General features: G+C 33.5%; 3 protein-coding genes across 3 annotated transcripts; 1 reads left to right on the top strand and 2 right to left on the bottom strand.

The window, feature by feature from the left end:
• Positions 1-128: 128 nt before the first annotated feature.
• On the bottom strand, positions 129-886 carry LOC131640383 (stress-response A/B barrel domain-containing protein At5g22580-like). Its single transcript, XM_058910783.1, has 2 exons — positions 592-886; positions 129-494 (listed from the first exon to the last, which is right to left on the bottom strand). Exons 1-2 carry the CDS (start codon positions 708-710, stop codon positions 296-298), a joined length of 318 nt encoding a protein of 105 aa, XP_058766766.1. The 5' UTR covers positions 711-886; the 3' UTR covers positions 129-295.
• Positions 887-8,264: 7,378 nt separating this feature from the next.
• On the bottom strand, positions 8,265-10,947 carry LOC131640392 (tRNA dimethylallyltransferase 2). The gene is made up of 10 exons (XM_058910790.1): positions 10,686-10,947; positions 10,522-10,601; positions 10,368-10,436; positions 10,205-10,277; positions 10,000-10,121; positions 9,672-9,746; positions 9,062-9,472; positions 8,885-8,960; positions 8,644-8,795; positions 8,265-8,567 (listed from the first exon to the last, which is right to left on the bottom strand). Exons 1-10 carry the CDS (start codon positions 10,894-10,896, stop codon positions 8,421-8,423), a joined length of 1,416 nt encoding a protein of 471 aa, XP_058766773.1. The 5' UTR covers positions 10,897-10,947; the 3' UTR covers positions 8,265-8,420.
• A 1,553-nt stretch (positions 10,948-12,500) lies between these two features.
• On the top strand, positions 12,501-14,490 carry LOC131640388 (uncharacterized). The gene is made up of 8 exons (XM_058910786.1): positions 12,501-12,747; positions 13,012-13,102; positions 13,191-13,317; positions 13,432-13,535; positions 13,623-13,743; positions 13,850-14,020; positions 14,106-14,165; positions 14,275-14,490. Exons 1-8 carry the CDS (start codon positions 12,501-12,503, stop codon positions 14,488-14,490), a joined length of 1,137 nt encoding a protein of 378 aa, XP_058766769.1.
• The last annotated feature ends 463 nt before the right edge of the window (positions 14,491-14,953 follow it).

Raw genomic sequence — 14,953 nt, 5'->3', positions numbered from 1 at the left:
TGTTTAGGAACATCTTAGATCTTTGCAAGACTAGGACATATCATAAGATGTTTCATGTTTTTATAAAAATGTTTATATATTAGTAGATAAGTTCAAAAAAAAATCAATTCACACACATACTTAGGATATTAACAAATACCAGGAACTAGAACATCCCATTAATTGTAAAATAGAAGATCATTTCAAGTTCAAATAGCATGAAAACTAGCAGCAACAAACTAAAGATACTTGATTCACACACACATGCATAAACACTTGAATCATAAAAACTTCAATTGCTTGAAAGTCTTCAACTTCATGCTGGTGCTTTGACAGTGATAGCTGGAAAATCCATCACCACAATCTTCTCAAGAGCAGGTGAAAATATCTTTGAGAACTCAACATGATTTGGGTGAACTTGAAATGCATTCAAAGCCTCTTTCTCATTGAATGTCATCAAAAAGGCATGAGTATAACCTTGTCTCAACATCTCATGGCCTTCAATGTCTTTCCCCCTATTGTATAACAAACACAAACATAACAACATGCTAAATAAGAACAATTACATATAATAGAAAGAAAGAACCAAAAAAAAAAAACTCATGGTCTTACCATTCAAAGGACTTGACATGCTCAATCCCAGAAATCATCTTCTCTAACTCTTGGATGAGTTCTTCAACTTCCACACCATCCTTGAACTTAACAATTACATAATGATTGTAAGTCCCCATGACTGCAATAGAATTTTTTTTATGACCAAAACCAACCTGTGGTAGCTAAATATATATTGAAAAAAAAAAAACTACAATGTGAACATTTTACAATTTTTCTGTCAACTCTCACAGTCACTATCTGACAACAATGTCAGATCCTTATGACTAATTTTACCTCTCTTTTTTGGTGGGAATTAATTACTGAATAAGTTGTAGGAGACAGCATTCACAGCTTAATGTTAGGAAAGATACCATTACTTTTTTTATATAGACCCACCATTTTGTAAATTGCTTCTCCATGTTTTACACTATAATTTGTCTGTTGCTATTGTCGTTGCACGTGAATGTAATCAATGAATGAAGACCTTTGTTTGAATACAAAAAACTAACTAATATTCTGAAGAGACTAATATTGACATAGATAATAATTTAACATTTATTCAATACTATTATGTTGTTAAAGTTTATTTACAGTCTCACATTGTTTAAATTTATGTCTTTTGGACATATAAATATACGTGGGTAGCCTATTTTTTGAAGTAGCCTAATTTTTATATATAAAGCCTAAATGCATTGTAAGAAAATTAAAATGCATTAAAAAAATTATCACCATCTAAATTTATATTTATGGATAGTTTTGCTTTTGACTTTTTTTTAATTTAATTTTCTTTCAATTTCGCTTAATTATTAAACTCTTTCATTTAATTCAAAACAATTATTCGGTCAAGTTTTAGCTTCATTTGAAAAATAAGATGTTCACTCAAGGGATGTTTGTAGAATATAATATTCTGATTTCAAATAAACTTGAACAAACTATTGTGATTTTGAAAGCTATCCAATAAGGGTGTTCAAAATTAAATCGATCCAACAAAAAACCGTAAAATCGAACTGAATCAAATAGAAACCGCAAAACACCGCATTTGATTCGAATGTATCATTTTCTAGCAGAACCGCGCGGTTTGGTTTAGTTTGTGGTTTGTATTTTGCAAACAAAATCAAACCAAACCGTATTATGTTATAAAATTTTATTAACCAATATATATTTCTTTAATTTTTAGAGAAATCAACTAGTATTATGAGTATATTTTATCTTATTCTTTGTATGATATTTATTTTAATGGGTTAATACCTATTTTGCTCTCTGCCATATGGGGTGTAGTTGAAAAATCTCCCTATCAAAAAAAAATTTTCAAGAAGTGCCTCATAAAATTTCAGAAGTTTGATTTTGAACCTTTTTCACGCCACGTCATTAAAAAGTCTGATGTGGCAGTATTTTCTATAAGTTTTTAATAAGTTTATTAAAAAATTATAGAAAATACTGCCACATCAGACTTTTTAATGAGGTGACGTGAAAAAGGTTCAAAATCGAACTGTTGAAATTTTATGAGGCACTTCTTGAAATTTTTTTTTTTGTAGGAAGTTTTTCAACTACACCCCTTATGGCAGGGGGCAAAATAGGTATTAACTCTATTTTAATTTATATATCATTAAAAAATAAAATATAATTCATTTATAAATAATATTTTGACAAAATATATTTTATCGTATTCTTTGAATAATATTTATTTACGAATGTAATTTCATATGTCATTCTTTAGACCTGAGATAAAATTGTAAGAGTATCAAATTATAATTTTATTTTGACAATTATAAATTTTTTTATAATAATGTATGAACGATTAAACACAAAATATGGCTCAATATTTTTCTTGTAAAAAACCGAATGAACCGAACCAATCTAAACCGCATTAGTTTAATTTAATTTGGTTTGATTTTATTTTTGAAAGTAAGCCGAACCAAACCAAACCGTATATTTTTTTCTCTCGTGCGTCGGATGATTTTTAGCGTCAAAACCGCACTGCGAATACTAAATTCAGAATAATATTATTTTGAAGTAAAAGAATTTAATGAGAATAGAAAAAGATTTTTGTAGAGTTTTTAAAAAGTAGTTATAATTATGAAGAGCGTGAAGATTGGTATACATGTAAGGTGATAGTTATTTGAATTTTTCATATATTATAATTCAAATTTGTGTATAATAAACGCGATCAAATTTTAAACTCCAAACGATACAGATAACATTCTAAAGTTTCTTTTAAGATGTGTGATCACTAAATAAGGTGTAGTAATGAACACCTTGAACCCTTTATCTATGGCATAAGAAACCAAAGTTTGATAATTTTATGTAATAAAAAATATTGTTAACTCTTTTAGTTTTTGTCGGTTTAAAAGAACAGTATTAAAAGACTGGGAATGTAGTCAGCTTTATTTTGAAAAATAATAGCAATTGATAATTGAAATGTCATTCTCTTATGATTTTTTCTTAAGTATATTATAGGTATGAAATATTTATGATAATGATATTTTTTTCTCCTAATTATATTTTTTCTCCAAGTAATATATTTTAATCCACAAAAATAGTCTTATTTAAGATATATAAGTCTATTTCTAATCAAGTAACCATATTTTTATAAGGAAAAGGTTAAGATAATATTAGAAATCGCTTTCTTAGTCTGTAATAATTTATAGTCGACAAAAAATATTAGTTTTTTGAAAGCTAATTAACAGCACGAGTTTGTCATTGTAAATTTAATATTATCAAAGATTAAATTTGAGAGTAAATATTATATATAATTCAATAATCGCAAATCTTATAATTAATTATAAAAGTAAAATCAAATACCATTGACATCATACAAACACATCATACAAATATTATAAAATCAACTTTATATTTGAAATCCCTTTTAATTCCCTTACAATCATTCCAAATATGGGGTGGAACCATAAATGTAACATGCAAGGGAATGAGGCTGCCAAGCGGCTGACCTGAATAAATTTGTAAAGTTAACACTTAATGATTAAGTAACTGATAATAAAATTTATATATTAAAGACAGTTAGAACTATTTTATGTTTATTATTGAGAAATGTGAAAAATCGAATTTGATTGTGAATGATAAAGATTAAGTGATGGATTCTATAACGTGTATCTAATCTTTAACTACTTTGTGGAGGTGTAATTTAAATCAGACTCTCTTGTGATCAGATTTTCCACCTTTCGGGTCTTTGGGTAGCCCGAAACACTTATTAATTATGGAAATTTTTTACCTCACCTTTTGTGGTTCTTAGATTTTATGTGCGTGTCTAAAAATATCCCTTGTTTTCTGAGGTATATATCTGGACGCACCTTTTTTTTATTCAATGTTGATTTGTTTCGTAAATGCATCTACGGAATGATTCATGTTATGCATCTTTGGAACCATTTTTGATAAATTCGCGCCAGAGTCTCTTCTCCTCCCTCATTCTTCATTTTTCATCTTCCAACTCTCCAAACTCTCTCCAACCTCAAAAATTATTTTTCCACCAAAGTTGCTTTTTTTTCACTCGAGTTCGACAGTGAGCATCAACTTCAACGATCAACACACTCCAAATCATTCAAAGCTCAATATAATTGGTAAGTTTTCAAATTTTCGAGTGTTTCCCGTAAAAGAGTTAGAATAGAAATCCTTATATAGTTTTAGAAACATAGTTTAGAGACAATGTATGTATTATTTGTTGTCTTAGATAGACGATCAGTGCTTCAAAAATTTGAATTTCATGGGTTGGAGACGTCATTGTCGCGACTGGTGAGTTGCAAAAGGTTCCGGAGGTGCATCTACGGAACAAGTTAACGTTAGGGTTTTCCGTAGATGTAGCTCCGGAACACCCCAGATGTTGTGAATGTTGGGTACTTCCGTAGTTGTATCTACGAAAGTTTTCCATATGTATTATATCCGGAAGTATAATTTTTTTTCGTATATTTTTATAATTTATTTGTATCTAATTCAAATTTAATAGTTACACCTTGCAGACAATATGGCTGACGGAGAGGACTGACTAATACATGGACGGGTTTCATAGTATGCATCCACCTGACGTGCACGGAGTCAGACAGTCGTTGAGGGTTTCGTAGGTGCATTTGTTCCAGTTATTCCAACAGAGCCTACAGCTGAGGGTACGCCTAGTGCACAGGCCCCGTCCACTTCCACTTCTTCATCCCGGAGGCGTCGGGATGCTGGTGAGGACCCGTCCTCCTGCAGACCTCGTCGGGATAGGTCTATTCCACTTCCTGCATAAGATGTTTCTCCGGTGTCACCTCCAGAGGATGATGACCCACTACAGGAGGATGCTGATGACGATGACGATGAGGATGCGCTGAAGGTTTCTCGGGGGTCCATCTGATGTGTCCATGTTGACAGGATATGCCGACCATACTGTCAGACATGTCTGGGATGGAGAGGTAACATTACTCAGATTAATTCTTTTTTTTAATTGAAAATTCATTATTTTTAACATTGTTTGTTATTAACATTGTTTTCATTGGAAATTTTCAGTTCTGTGACGCCCAAAAGTTCTATAACCATGGGCTGAAGATATTATCTTTAGAGCAATCACATGAGGCGTGGTTCCAGGATGTCCTTACCGCCATTGGTCTAAAGGATCTTTGTGAGATCGGTTACAGCCTGATCTACAATAGGATGTTGATGGCTTTTGCAGAGAAATAACACCCTGAGACATCCTCCTTTCATCTATTGTATAGTGAGATCACTATTACACTGATTAGCTGGTTATGAAATGATTTGTCAAGAAAACCTATTGGTTACTAAAGTTATTTTATTTCTTTTAATTATTATAAGTGCTACTTATCTATATTTGATTTTTATTTTACACTTTCATAATTTTGTCATCTAAGTTGATGTTTTGTTCAACATTTTAATAGTGTTGTTTGATTTTTTTTTTATTGTAGTGTTTATTTGATTAGATTTAACAAATCAATTTTGATCTATTAAAGTTTTGATCAATCACTTGAGCATGAACGTTATCAACCTTATAAATATAAAATATTGATAATTCGATTATTTTAATTTTATCATATATATAAGTATTTTACAGTTTTATTTTATTAACTTAAATGTTTAAAAAGTTTGTTTGCGAATTTTTCTTGAAAATTTCTTTAGCCACCTTCCTATGGGGGTCACCCCTAGCGAAAATCCCAAAATACCTCTGTTTCGGAAATGAACTTCCGAAGCGCTTTTTTTTAAAAAAAATTTCCACAATTCGGAAGTGCATCTCCGAAAACACCTCATGGGGGGTGTCTTCGGAGATGAACTTCCGAAAACACCTCATGGGGGTGAATTCGGAAATGAACTTCCGAATTATGCAGAAACTGTGTTTTTTTTTTATGTTTTTTCTTAAACTGTCTCGCATTTTAATTAAACGCAAACGCCAAATAAAAATAAGCAACAGATAAACTGAAAATACTAAGATGATAAATCCAATCCAAAAACACTGTGCGAAAGATACAATCCGAAATCAAAACAAAACAAAACAAAACACGTCAAACAAAACAAAAACACGTTATTCTGCCCGACGAGCGTTACAAAATACACATCAAACAAAACAAAAACACGTTATTCTGCCCGACGAGCGAACTCCTCCGAATGAAGATAATTATACCAATCCTCATCCCACTCAGTCTCAGAACCATCAGCGTTGATCATGACTCTCACGCCTGAAGACTGAGCCTGCACGTCCGAGCCATGGACCCCCAGGGGACGAGAAGCAGAACCAGTCAAAACCTTTTTCTTCTCCTTCACCTCCTTCACTCCGCGAGAGCACGAGGTTGAAGAACCCTTTCTTCCCTTAGCGCCACCCATTCCTGCGTAAAAATGAAGAAAGAAAGGTCCATGAGACCTCATTTTATAAAAGAAGAAAGGGGACAAAAACGCTTGGGAAACAGACAAGTCATTAAAGAACAAAGACGTTGGAAACCAGCGACACGCCGTCAAAGAAGTCAGAACGCATGCACACAAACTTCAAAGAAACAGGCACAATAAACAAAGGCGTTAAAAATAAAGTCCTTGCAAATTAAAACGGACACTCCCTACCCTCTCTAGCCGACGCAGTCTGGGTCTCCCTACCCTGTCTGATGCGTGCTGGTTGGTTGTCTGACATGTTTCTGTAAACAATTGAAATCGATTAATATGCGAGACAAAATAAAAAACTAAAAAATTTGAACTTCTGATACAATTCGGAAGTTCATTTCCGAAAACTGGGATGGAGGTGTTTTCGGAAATGAACTTCCGAAACATCCCTGCGTTGGAGTTTTCTGCAACTTCCATGGCAGACCCCAAAATCAAACATAAAACCAATTCAAAAAGCTTCTAAACAACCTAAATACTACTAACAACCAGTCCATATATCATTTATGCAATTGAAACCCTAAATAACATGCATTTGAATAATGAATCTAACAAATTTAAAACTTACAAATTGAGTGATTTGTGGGCTTTTGAATGTTGTATAGCAATGTGATTGGAGCCTTGATGCAGCCTTGGAAGTGTGTTTGCACAAATTTTCGCCTTTGCTTGTTTTTTATTTGAGTTAGGGTAAATGAATGGGGGAGGGGGAGTGTTTTGATAAATCTGCATAACGCGCAGCATTTCGGAAATGAACTTCCGAAATACTGTTTTCGGAAATGAACTTCCGAAATAAGACAATTTTTTCAAGAAAAAAGGCGTTTTCGGAGATGCATCTCCGAAAACACCTTTTTCTTGCATTTTCGGAAATGCATTTCCGAAGTCAGGGGTAGTATGGAGTTTTCACCAGAGGTGGACTAGAAGGTAGGGAGGTTGGCAAAGAAATTTTCTTTTTCTTTAGTAAATTTGTATGGTTCTCAATATATTATGTGTTCTCTTTTTATTACAAAAATATATTACTAATAATGTCTTTGGGATAATAAAAACCATAATTCAATAGGTAATCTGTCTTAATCACAAATTATCCAACATACTAGTAAACCTTTAAGACAATTGAATTATTTGTGTTTAGTATTAATAAAACTCCTTTTTATATCACACTGACGATTTCAATGATTTGGTCATACTTTTATTCAATAATATACTTTAATGATTTGATCTTACTATAATCACCCTTTTTTAAATCTAGATTATTATTAAGAACTTTTGATGACTTGATTTTCAAACTATTGCCTTTTCAAATTCTCTTTTTAGAGCTGAAGTTAGATCTAATAACTATTATTATAGCTAATAACTACTTTAGTTTAAATTCAAAAAATTCTTGATAAATATTATTAAATATAATTATTACTCCTCCGTCTTATCATAGGTGTCATTTTTGAAATTTTCATATTTTTTTAAAAAAATAATTAATTATGTTGATTTCAATAATAAAATGAATGTCATTTATTAAAATAACTTATAATGTAAATTGTTGCTTCATGATTCAATCTATATATATTTATTTATATTTATATATTAATGCAAATAAATTATTGATATTTATATATTAAAACTTTTGAAAATAAAAAATAACTATTTTTAGAGAATACAAATCCAGCCTTTTTTACACATTTTTCTAAATAAATCACATTTTTTATAAATTTAAAATAACTTAAATTTATTAGTTTTTCATCAATCTTCTTGGTGCATTCAATAATAAGTTAAAGATTATGTTCATAAGAGATCTTATTCCATTTAAATTAGATTATTATCTATTTTAAAAATGTTCATCCATTTAAAAGATGTAAATAAATTAAAGAACAGAGGAACCATCAATACAGTGAAATTGAAAATTTATCAAATTTCTAAACTGATATAACAACTGGGTTCATAAATTATAAAACAGAGGAACAACTATGCTTGATAAAAAAAAGTGAGTCGGAGTATTAGCACTCGGATGGCTCGGGCTTCTGCTCCACAAAACTAAGATATTTTGCCTTGCTCTTGAGACTAGAAATACGTTTGCGATGCCCACGACCGCGTTTGTGTTCTTCCCATTCATGTATTCCTCGAAGAACACGATCACCGCAGGCCTGTAACAAAAAGGTCATAAGAAACAGAATATGGTGTTGCACCAAGATTGTAATGGAGCCCAAAAATATAACAGACCTTGCATGTGTACTGAGTCCAGAGGTCCCTTTGGATTGTTTTCATCCCATTGCCATTTGACGTCGACAAGTTACCATTCTGACTAAGGAAAGATGTCACTATCTTCATGGCAGTTTCAACCACTTGGCTATTCCATACATCATTTGATCGACCTAAAACATAATATCAAGATTAATAGGTAATTCAAAAAGTTAATTGATGAAAAAATAACACAGAAACAAACAAGACTAAGACAGCTTACTCGATATTGAATCCGTGGAATCAACATAGTGTATGTCCCAACCAAACAATGTTTGAAGTCGACTAAGCATCCTCTTCTGTCATGAACAAAGTTTCTATATTAATCTTACAGTCAACTCAATATAGAAGGGCTTAACAAGGTGATTATTTGATCATTAGTAAATTGTTCCATTTTTACCTGACGGCGAACAAGTCTCCTGGTATTAACCTTTACTTTCTCAATTGCTTCTTCCAAAAGATTTATGGATTTAGTATCAGAGGAAGATCTAAACCACTCCATTAAATTTCCATCAAGAACTGGCTCGCCATTTTGTAAGCTCGCTCCATCAGTTAACTCCTCCTCTTTCTGATTTCTCTTTTTGAAAACACAAGTTTGAAGAAGATGCTCAAATTCACGGACACCAATGGCTTGCCGCAAACCCCTGGTATAATCTGCATTCATAGAGTAAATGTCATAGACTTCATTGAGTAATCCTGCATCCATCATGTGATCTACCCTCTGCTCCACATATCTGTCCAATACCGGGAGAGATGCATCTACACTTATAAAACAACAATCATATCTTAAGTTATCAGCTTGACCCCACTTCTGCCCTGCCACAAGCAAGACCAGTGTTATTCAAAAGACCTAAAAAATGTAACTGACATTATCGTGATTGGTACAAATTTCCACGGACCCCAAGAAAATCATTCTAACTCTATACATCCCGAGACAAACCCCGCATGAGGGAAAAGAGATTATGTTGAATTACGAAACTAGTCCATGAATGTTAAAGAAGATAACAAACCTCTGCTGCCTGTCCTTGAAAGACTTTGCTGGGAAGAACACCGGTACGAAAGTACAAACTAATGTAGTGGTTTATCTATAACAAAAATGAATAGCACGTGTAAAAATGTCATCCCCAATTAAGAAATTTAAATAAATTTAAAAGCTCGCCTTGGAAATTAATTGGAAGTGCATAATGCCCTAATAGAACTTTAAAACTTTTCTCATAATCATAAGAATCAAAGTTCATATATACACATAAAATGGAATTGTTGGTATATAACTCAACTATATAAATAAGATTTCCATATGTCTCAAAGGAGAATAAATAATGAAACTACAACTCCAACCTTTCTATGGTTATTTGGATGGATTCTATTTGCTGCAACTGGATCAATATCTTTAAGCAAATCATAACTGTTGCTAGAACCTCCGTTTTCAGCAACAATACTATTATCATACCCTGTGATACCTATAAATTACAAATATAATAGAAGCTAAGTATTCACTAACTGAACTAGAAAAAAAATCATTTAGCACTGAATAGCAAATTACCAGGTGAGTCACCCAAATTGCTTTCGTTCAAATCATCTGTCGAGTCATCTAAGAGAAACAAACTCACAAGAGCCTGAAGAGCATAACAGGAAGAAATTTCAGTATTATAACATCACATAAGCACGAATGAAATGTGAAAGACTCAAAATTCCTAAATTAATACCTGTATATAATAATTAGTACCACCAACTATAACTGGTAAGTGATTTCGAGACAATATGGCATCAATGATCTGAAAAAACAGAGAAAAAAATATTAACAATACAAATAAGAAGAATTTTCATTCTGTTCGTTCTTCGATCGGCTTTGGAACTTACGGGAATAGCGGAATCGCGAAAAGCTTTGGCAGTGAATTCAGTGTTTGGGTTAACGGTACCCAATAGATGGTGCGGCACTCCTACAATTAACCGGAATTTTAGAAACAGAAAGAGAATTGAAGGAGGAGGAAGAGGAATCAGGTGCGAGAAGGATACGGTGGTACCATTTTGTTCGGAGAAGGGGAGCTTGTTGGTGAGAATGTCGAGGCCGGTGTAGACTTGCATGGAATCGGCGTTGATTACTTCGAGGGGGAAGTGGGAGGCCAAATCGACGGCTAGCTTTGACTTTCCGGAACCAGTTGGGCCGGTTATAACCACCACTTTTGGCCGTTCTCCGTGGCTAGGGTTTGGTGTTGCAGTGTTCTCCGTCGCCATTGCGTCACTCTCTTTCGCTTTGTGTGTGTTTTTTTTTTATTATCAACTAGTACTTTACCCCGTGCGCTGCACGTGTTTAGGCGGGATTTTGGTTTAAAGTTGGCGCCTAAATATGTATTCTGTTTTAATATATTAAAGAAGACTATGTACCCATTACTAAGATGTTGCCCAAACAGACTAAAATACTCTTCCTCCCAAAAACAATTACACTATCAATCAACTATCAACTATCTACCTATTACTAAGATGTTGCCCAAACAGACTAAAATACCCTTCCTCTCAAAAACAATTACACTACCAAAAGGATAGATAAGTAATTAACAAATTAAAAAACCAAGTTTGCCATTTGTGTGATTCTTATTGGACAACCTAGAAATATTTTGTACTACTTTTTCGTTTCACTTTTGTACTTCCATTCAAGTTTTTTCGTTTCCCTCCCTACCATATACCCACTCCATTCTCTGCAGAACTTACATTCAACTTTGGTAACCACACAACACAGAAGAACTTTAGGCGTTCAAAGCTTAGTCTCTCTTCCTCCTTTCCCTGTTCAACGTTTGTTAACCGGCAGGTATGAATAACACCCACTAATCTGATTTTTTTTGCCATTTTCCTTTCGATTTTTCACGGACAACCCGTTTTGGTTTTTTTTTTCTTTTTGATTTGTTGTTGTTGTTCCACTTAACACCACACGAGTTTTTGTTTCACTACTGATTCGTAAGGCCGTTTAAGAGTGGAAAGAAAAGCATTGGTATAGAAGCAAGAACAAGACGCGAGCACCATGAGGAGCCTCAGGAAGATGACTGTTTGTTGTCTCTTACATGGGCATTTTTTATTTTATTTGTTGTCTCTTACAACTTTACCGATTTTTTTCTGTTTAAGATAATTTTTTCACATCTATACTTGCTTTTCTTTTCTATAGATTTCTTTTCATGTGATGAGCAAACGTAACCACCCATAAAAGTAGTGTTGTTTTCTTCAGACTTTGCATTTGTTAATATATTCTTTCCATCTTATGTAGATAACATGTCAAGAGCTCCCATTTTCATTAAAGATCTTCTTAAGGGAAACCAGGTCTGGAAAATGCACATTCGAGTTGTTGATATGTGGGTTGTTATTGAGAAAAATGGAGCAAAACACCTTGAAGCCGTTATTCAGGATGCAAAGGTTGAGTTTTTCCTATTTTTTTGTCCTTTGGTGAACATTTACTTTGCATTTGGCCATTTCTGTACATTGAAATCGATATGCGCTTATATAGTACGATGTTTTAATCTTCATTTCGCAGGGTGATAGGATCCACGTCGTCACACGGGGAAAAGACTTACAAGATTGGGTTGAGGTTGTGAAGGAGCATGAGACTTACTACCTTTACAATGGAGAGCCAGTTGAGAACGATGGGCCTTTCAAGGTGTGTTCTAATCCACTCAAACTCATTTTCAGTGGAGGGACTACAATGACGAAGGTGGCAATACCTGAAATTCCTACTCACAGCTACAGTTTTATGCCTATTGGGAGCTTTCTCAATGGAGACTTCAAACATGACCACTTATATGATACGATCTCACTTTCACCGCATTAAGTTTCACCATAATTAAGTTTCATACATGGATCTTTCTATACTGTACCCTGCAGATGTTATTGGCGTATTACAAGATGTTTTGAAGACCCAAACTGGAAGTGGTGGTAGGAAATCTTGTGTCAATGTATCCATACGTGATGTCGAAGGCAACGTCATTGAGCTGGTGTTATGGGAAGATTACGGCAAACAGTTCATCAACTACACTACCCCTAACAACTTTGCTGGTCCTACTATAATTGTATTGACACATGCATGGTGCAAGCCAAACACAGGTTTTCCTACTATAATTTCATTTTCTTATTATGATATATATGTTGTTGAAATTTTGCTGGGTCTGTTATTTGTCATGTTAACCATATGTTCACATATATACATTTTGGTGGATTAGAACACCAAATAGCATAATCCAGAAACTATTCAAATCATTGGACAAACTCAAAATTATCAATTTCTCATTATGCTATGTATGTTGGTTCATTATGATGCATCTGTTTTTTTCGTATGTTAGTATTTACTTGATACACTATACATTTCAGTGTCGGGATTACTGTGTCTTTCCAACGCATGGAGCGGGTCTAAACTTCACATCAACATGGAACATCCACAAGTAGAAGAATTCAAAGCTAGGTAACAGCATCTTAACCTTAAACTAATAAAAAAATATAAAGTTTATATTATGAATATATGTTTCACTAATGTGATGTTTAAATCTCAGTTTTGGTGCCAACTTACCTGCCCCATCCCAATCATTGACTGCTGATTCATCTGTTCAATCTGCTAACAATTTCTGGACGAAATTGTCCGAGGTGAAGAGTATTCGTGCGGTATCTGAATTCGGAAGGGTATGCCTATTTTTATATTATTGTATATTCATTCTATTTGGAATATAATCTAATTACAATGCAAACTCTAATTTCCTAAATCAACTGTGCTTTGTATACACTTTCACCCAATAGGACTGTTTTGCAACAACCATAGGGACTACCACTGGATTTAATCCCTCCAGGTTTGGATGGTATTTTGAATCTTCTGGAAATAAAGATGCTGAACGCGTTACCAAGTGAGCTCCAAATCTTACCTTCCATTTAAGATTTAATCTTTCTATAGTTGCCTTGATTAAAAACTGATTTGAACCTTTTATTTTTAGATTCAAACTTGAGGTGGAGGTGGAATATGATAACCATAAGGGGATCTTTGTTTTTTGGGATAAGGATTGTATCCCTTCTACTAAGTTGACTGCTCCGGAAATAAGAGAAATTATGAAGAAGGTGAGTTTACTAAGGAATTTGGTTTGTCTTATTTCATATCATTAATATAATTTTATATCATTAATATAATAATTCATGTATATTAATTCTTGGTTGTTGACCATAGGCTGGAGAGGACAATCCTAAGATATGGTCTACTCACCTCGATGTTCTCTTGAATAGACAAATGGTCTTCCGTATCAAGTATCAATCACAATTCAGACGATTCTCCAACGTGAAAATACTCAACGAGGATGGCCTTTACAAAAAGTTTGATGACTACCTCACACCAGTTGAAGTAAGCAGCATCTTCTTAACGCATGTTTTTGGTCATTCTTAACACTTATTAGTTGTAAACAAATACCGTTTATGTTTTTATATAGGGAGCTAATGATGCTGTAATGGATGTGGAAACAGAGTCTCCAGCTCTTATACCAAATCAAGTATGTTCAAGCAGCATTTCATTTTTTTGAATATTGACTATATTCAATATTATAAGGATGTATCCCAAAACATTGCTCCTTCGTAACAGATTTTATATGTTTCATGTAGCTCACACAAACTTGCGAACCGTCAATTGTTGCTGAACCAGATTCGATTGCTACGCATACTGGGAGTCCTTCGGCAAGTTGCAGCAGTACTCCTGCCAAGAGGGATATTATGTCAACCTCAATTAACGACTTGATTCAGTTTGAAGAACTCACTCCTAAACAATCAGCCACTAAGGGCACCAAAGGAAAGAAGACCAAGCAATTCAAAAAGGATTAATATGGTGGGTTTATTTCAGCAATGAATCTCTTCTTATGGTGCTTAATCTAGCATAACACCCTTTTGTAAGGATATCATCCAACTATTTTGTGCTCATTTTGTTGGCCAATTTCATCAAGAACTTGAAAATGCCATGTCTAATGTACTTTAACTCTTAAACTCATCGTTAAGATACTTTTGTAATGAATCTTAAATGTTTAAGTCCCCTATATTAACTACTGTTTTATTCCATCATATCAGCTCCAATTATATATTGTCTAATGTACTTGAAATCTAATGTATGTTCTTTCAATTCAAATGAATATATAGGGCCATATGGATAGTAGATACATGTAGTAGGTTAGTGAGGAACACATGCAGCAGAATTGCAGCAATTTTAACACTTAGCTTGCTATATCACCTATCTAATATGGGCATCTACCAAGCATGGTGCATATCAAGAGCAAATAACAGAATTCGTGTT

This window comes from Vicia villosa, unplaced genomic scaffold (assembly GCF_029867415.1).
Source record: "Vicia villosa cultivar HV-30 ecotype Madison, WI unplaced genomic scaffold, Vvil1.0 ctg.003089F_1_1, whole genome shotgun sequence".
Lineage (NCBI taxonomy): Eukaryota > Viridiplantae > Streptophyta > Magnoliopsida > Fabales > Fabaceae > Vicia > Vicia villosa.
This window is presented reverse-complemented; position numbering and strand designations above follow the sequence as displayed.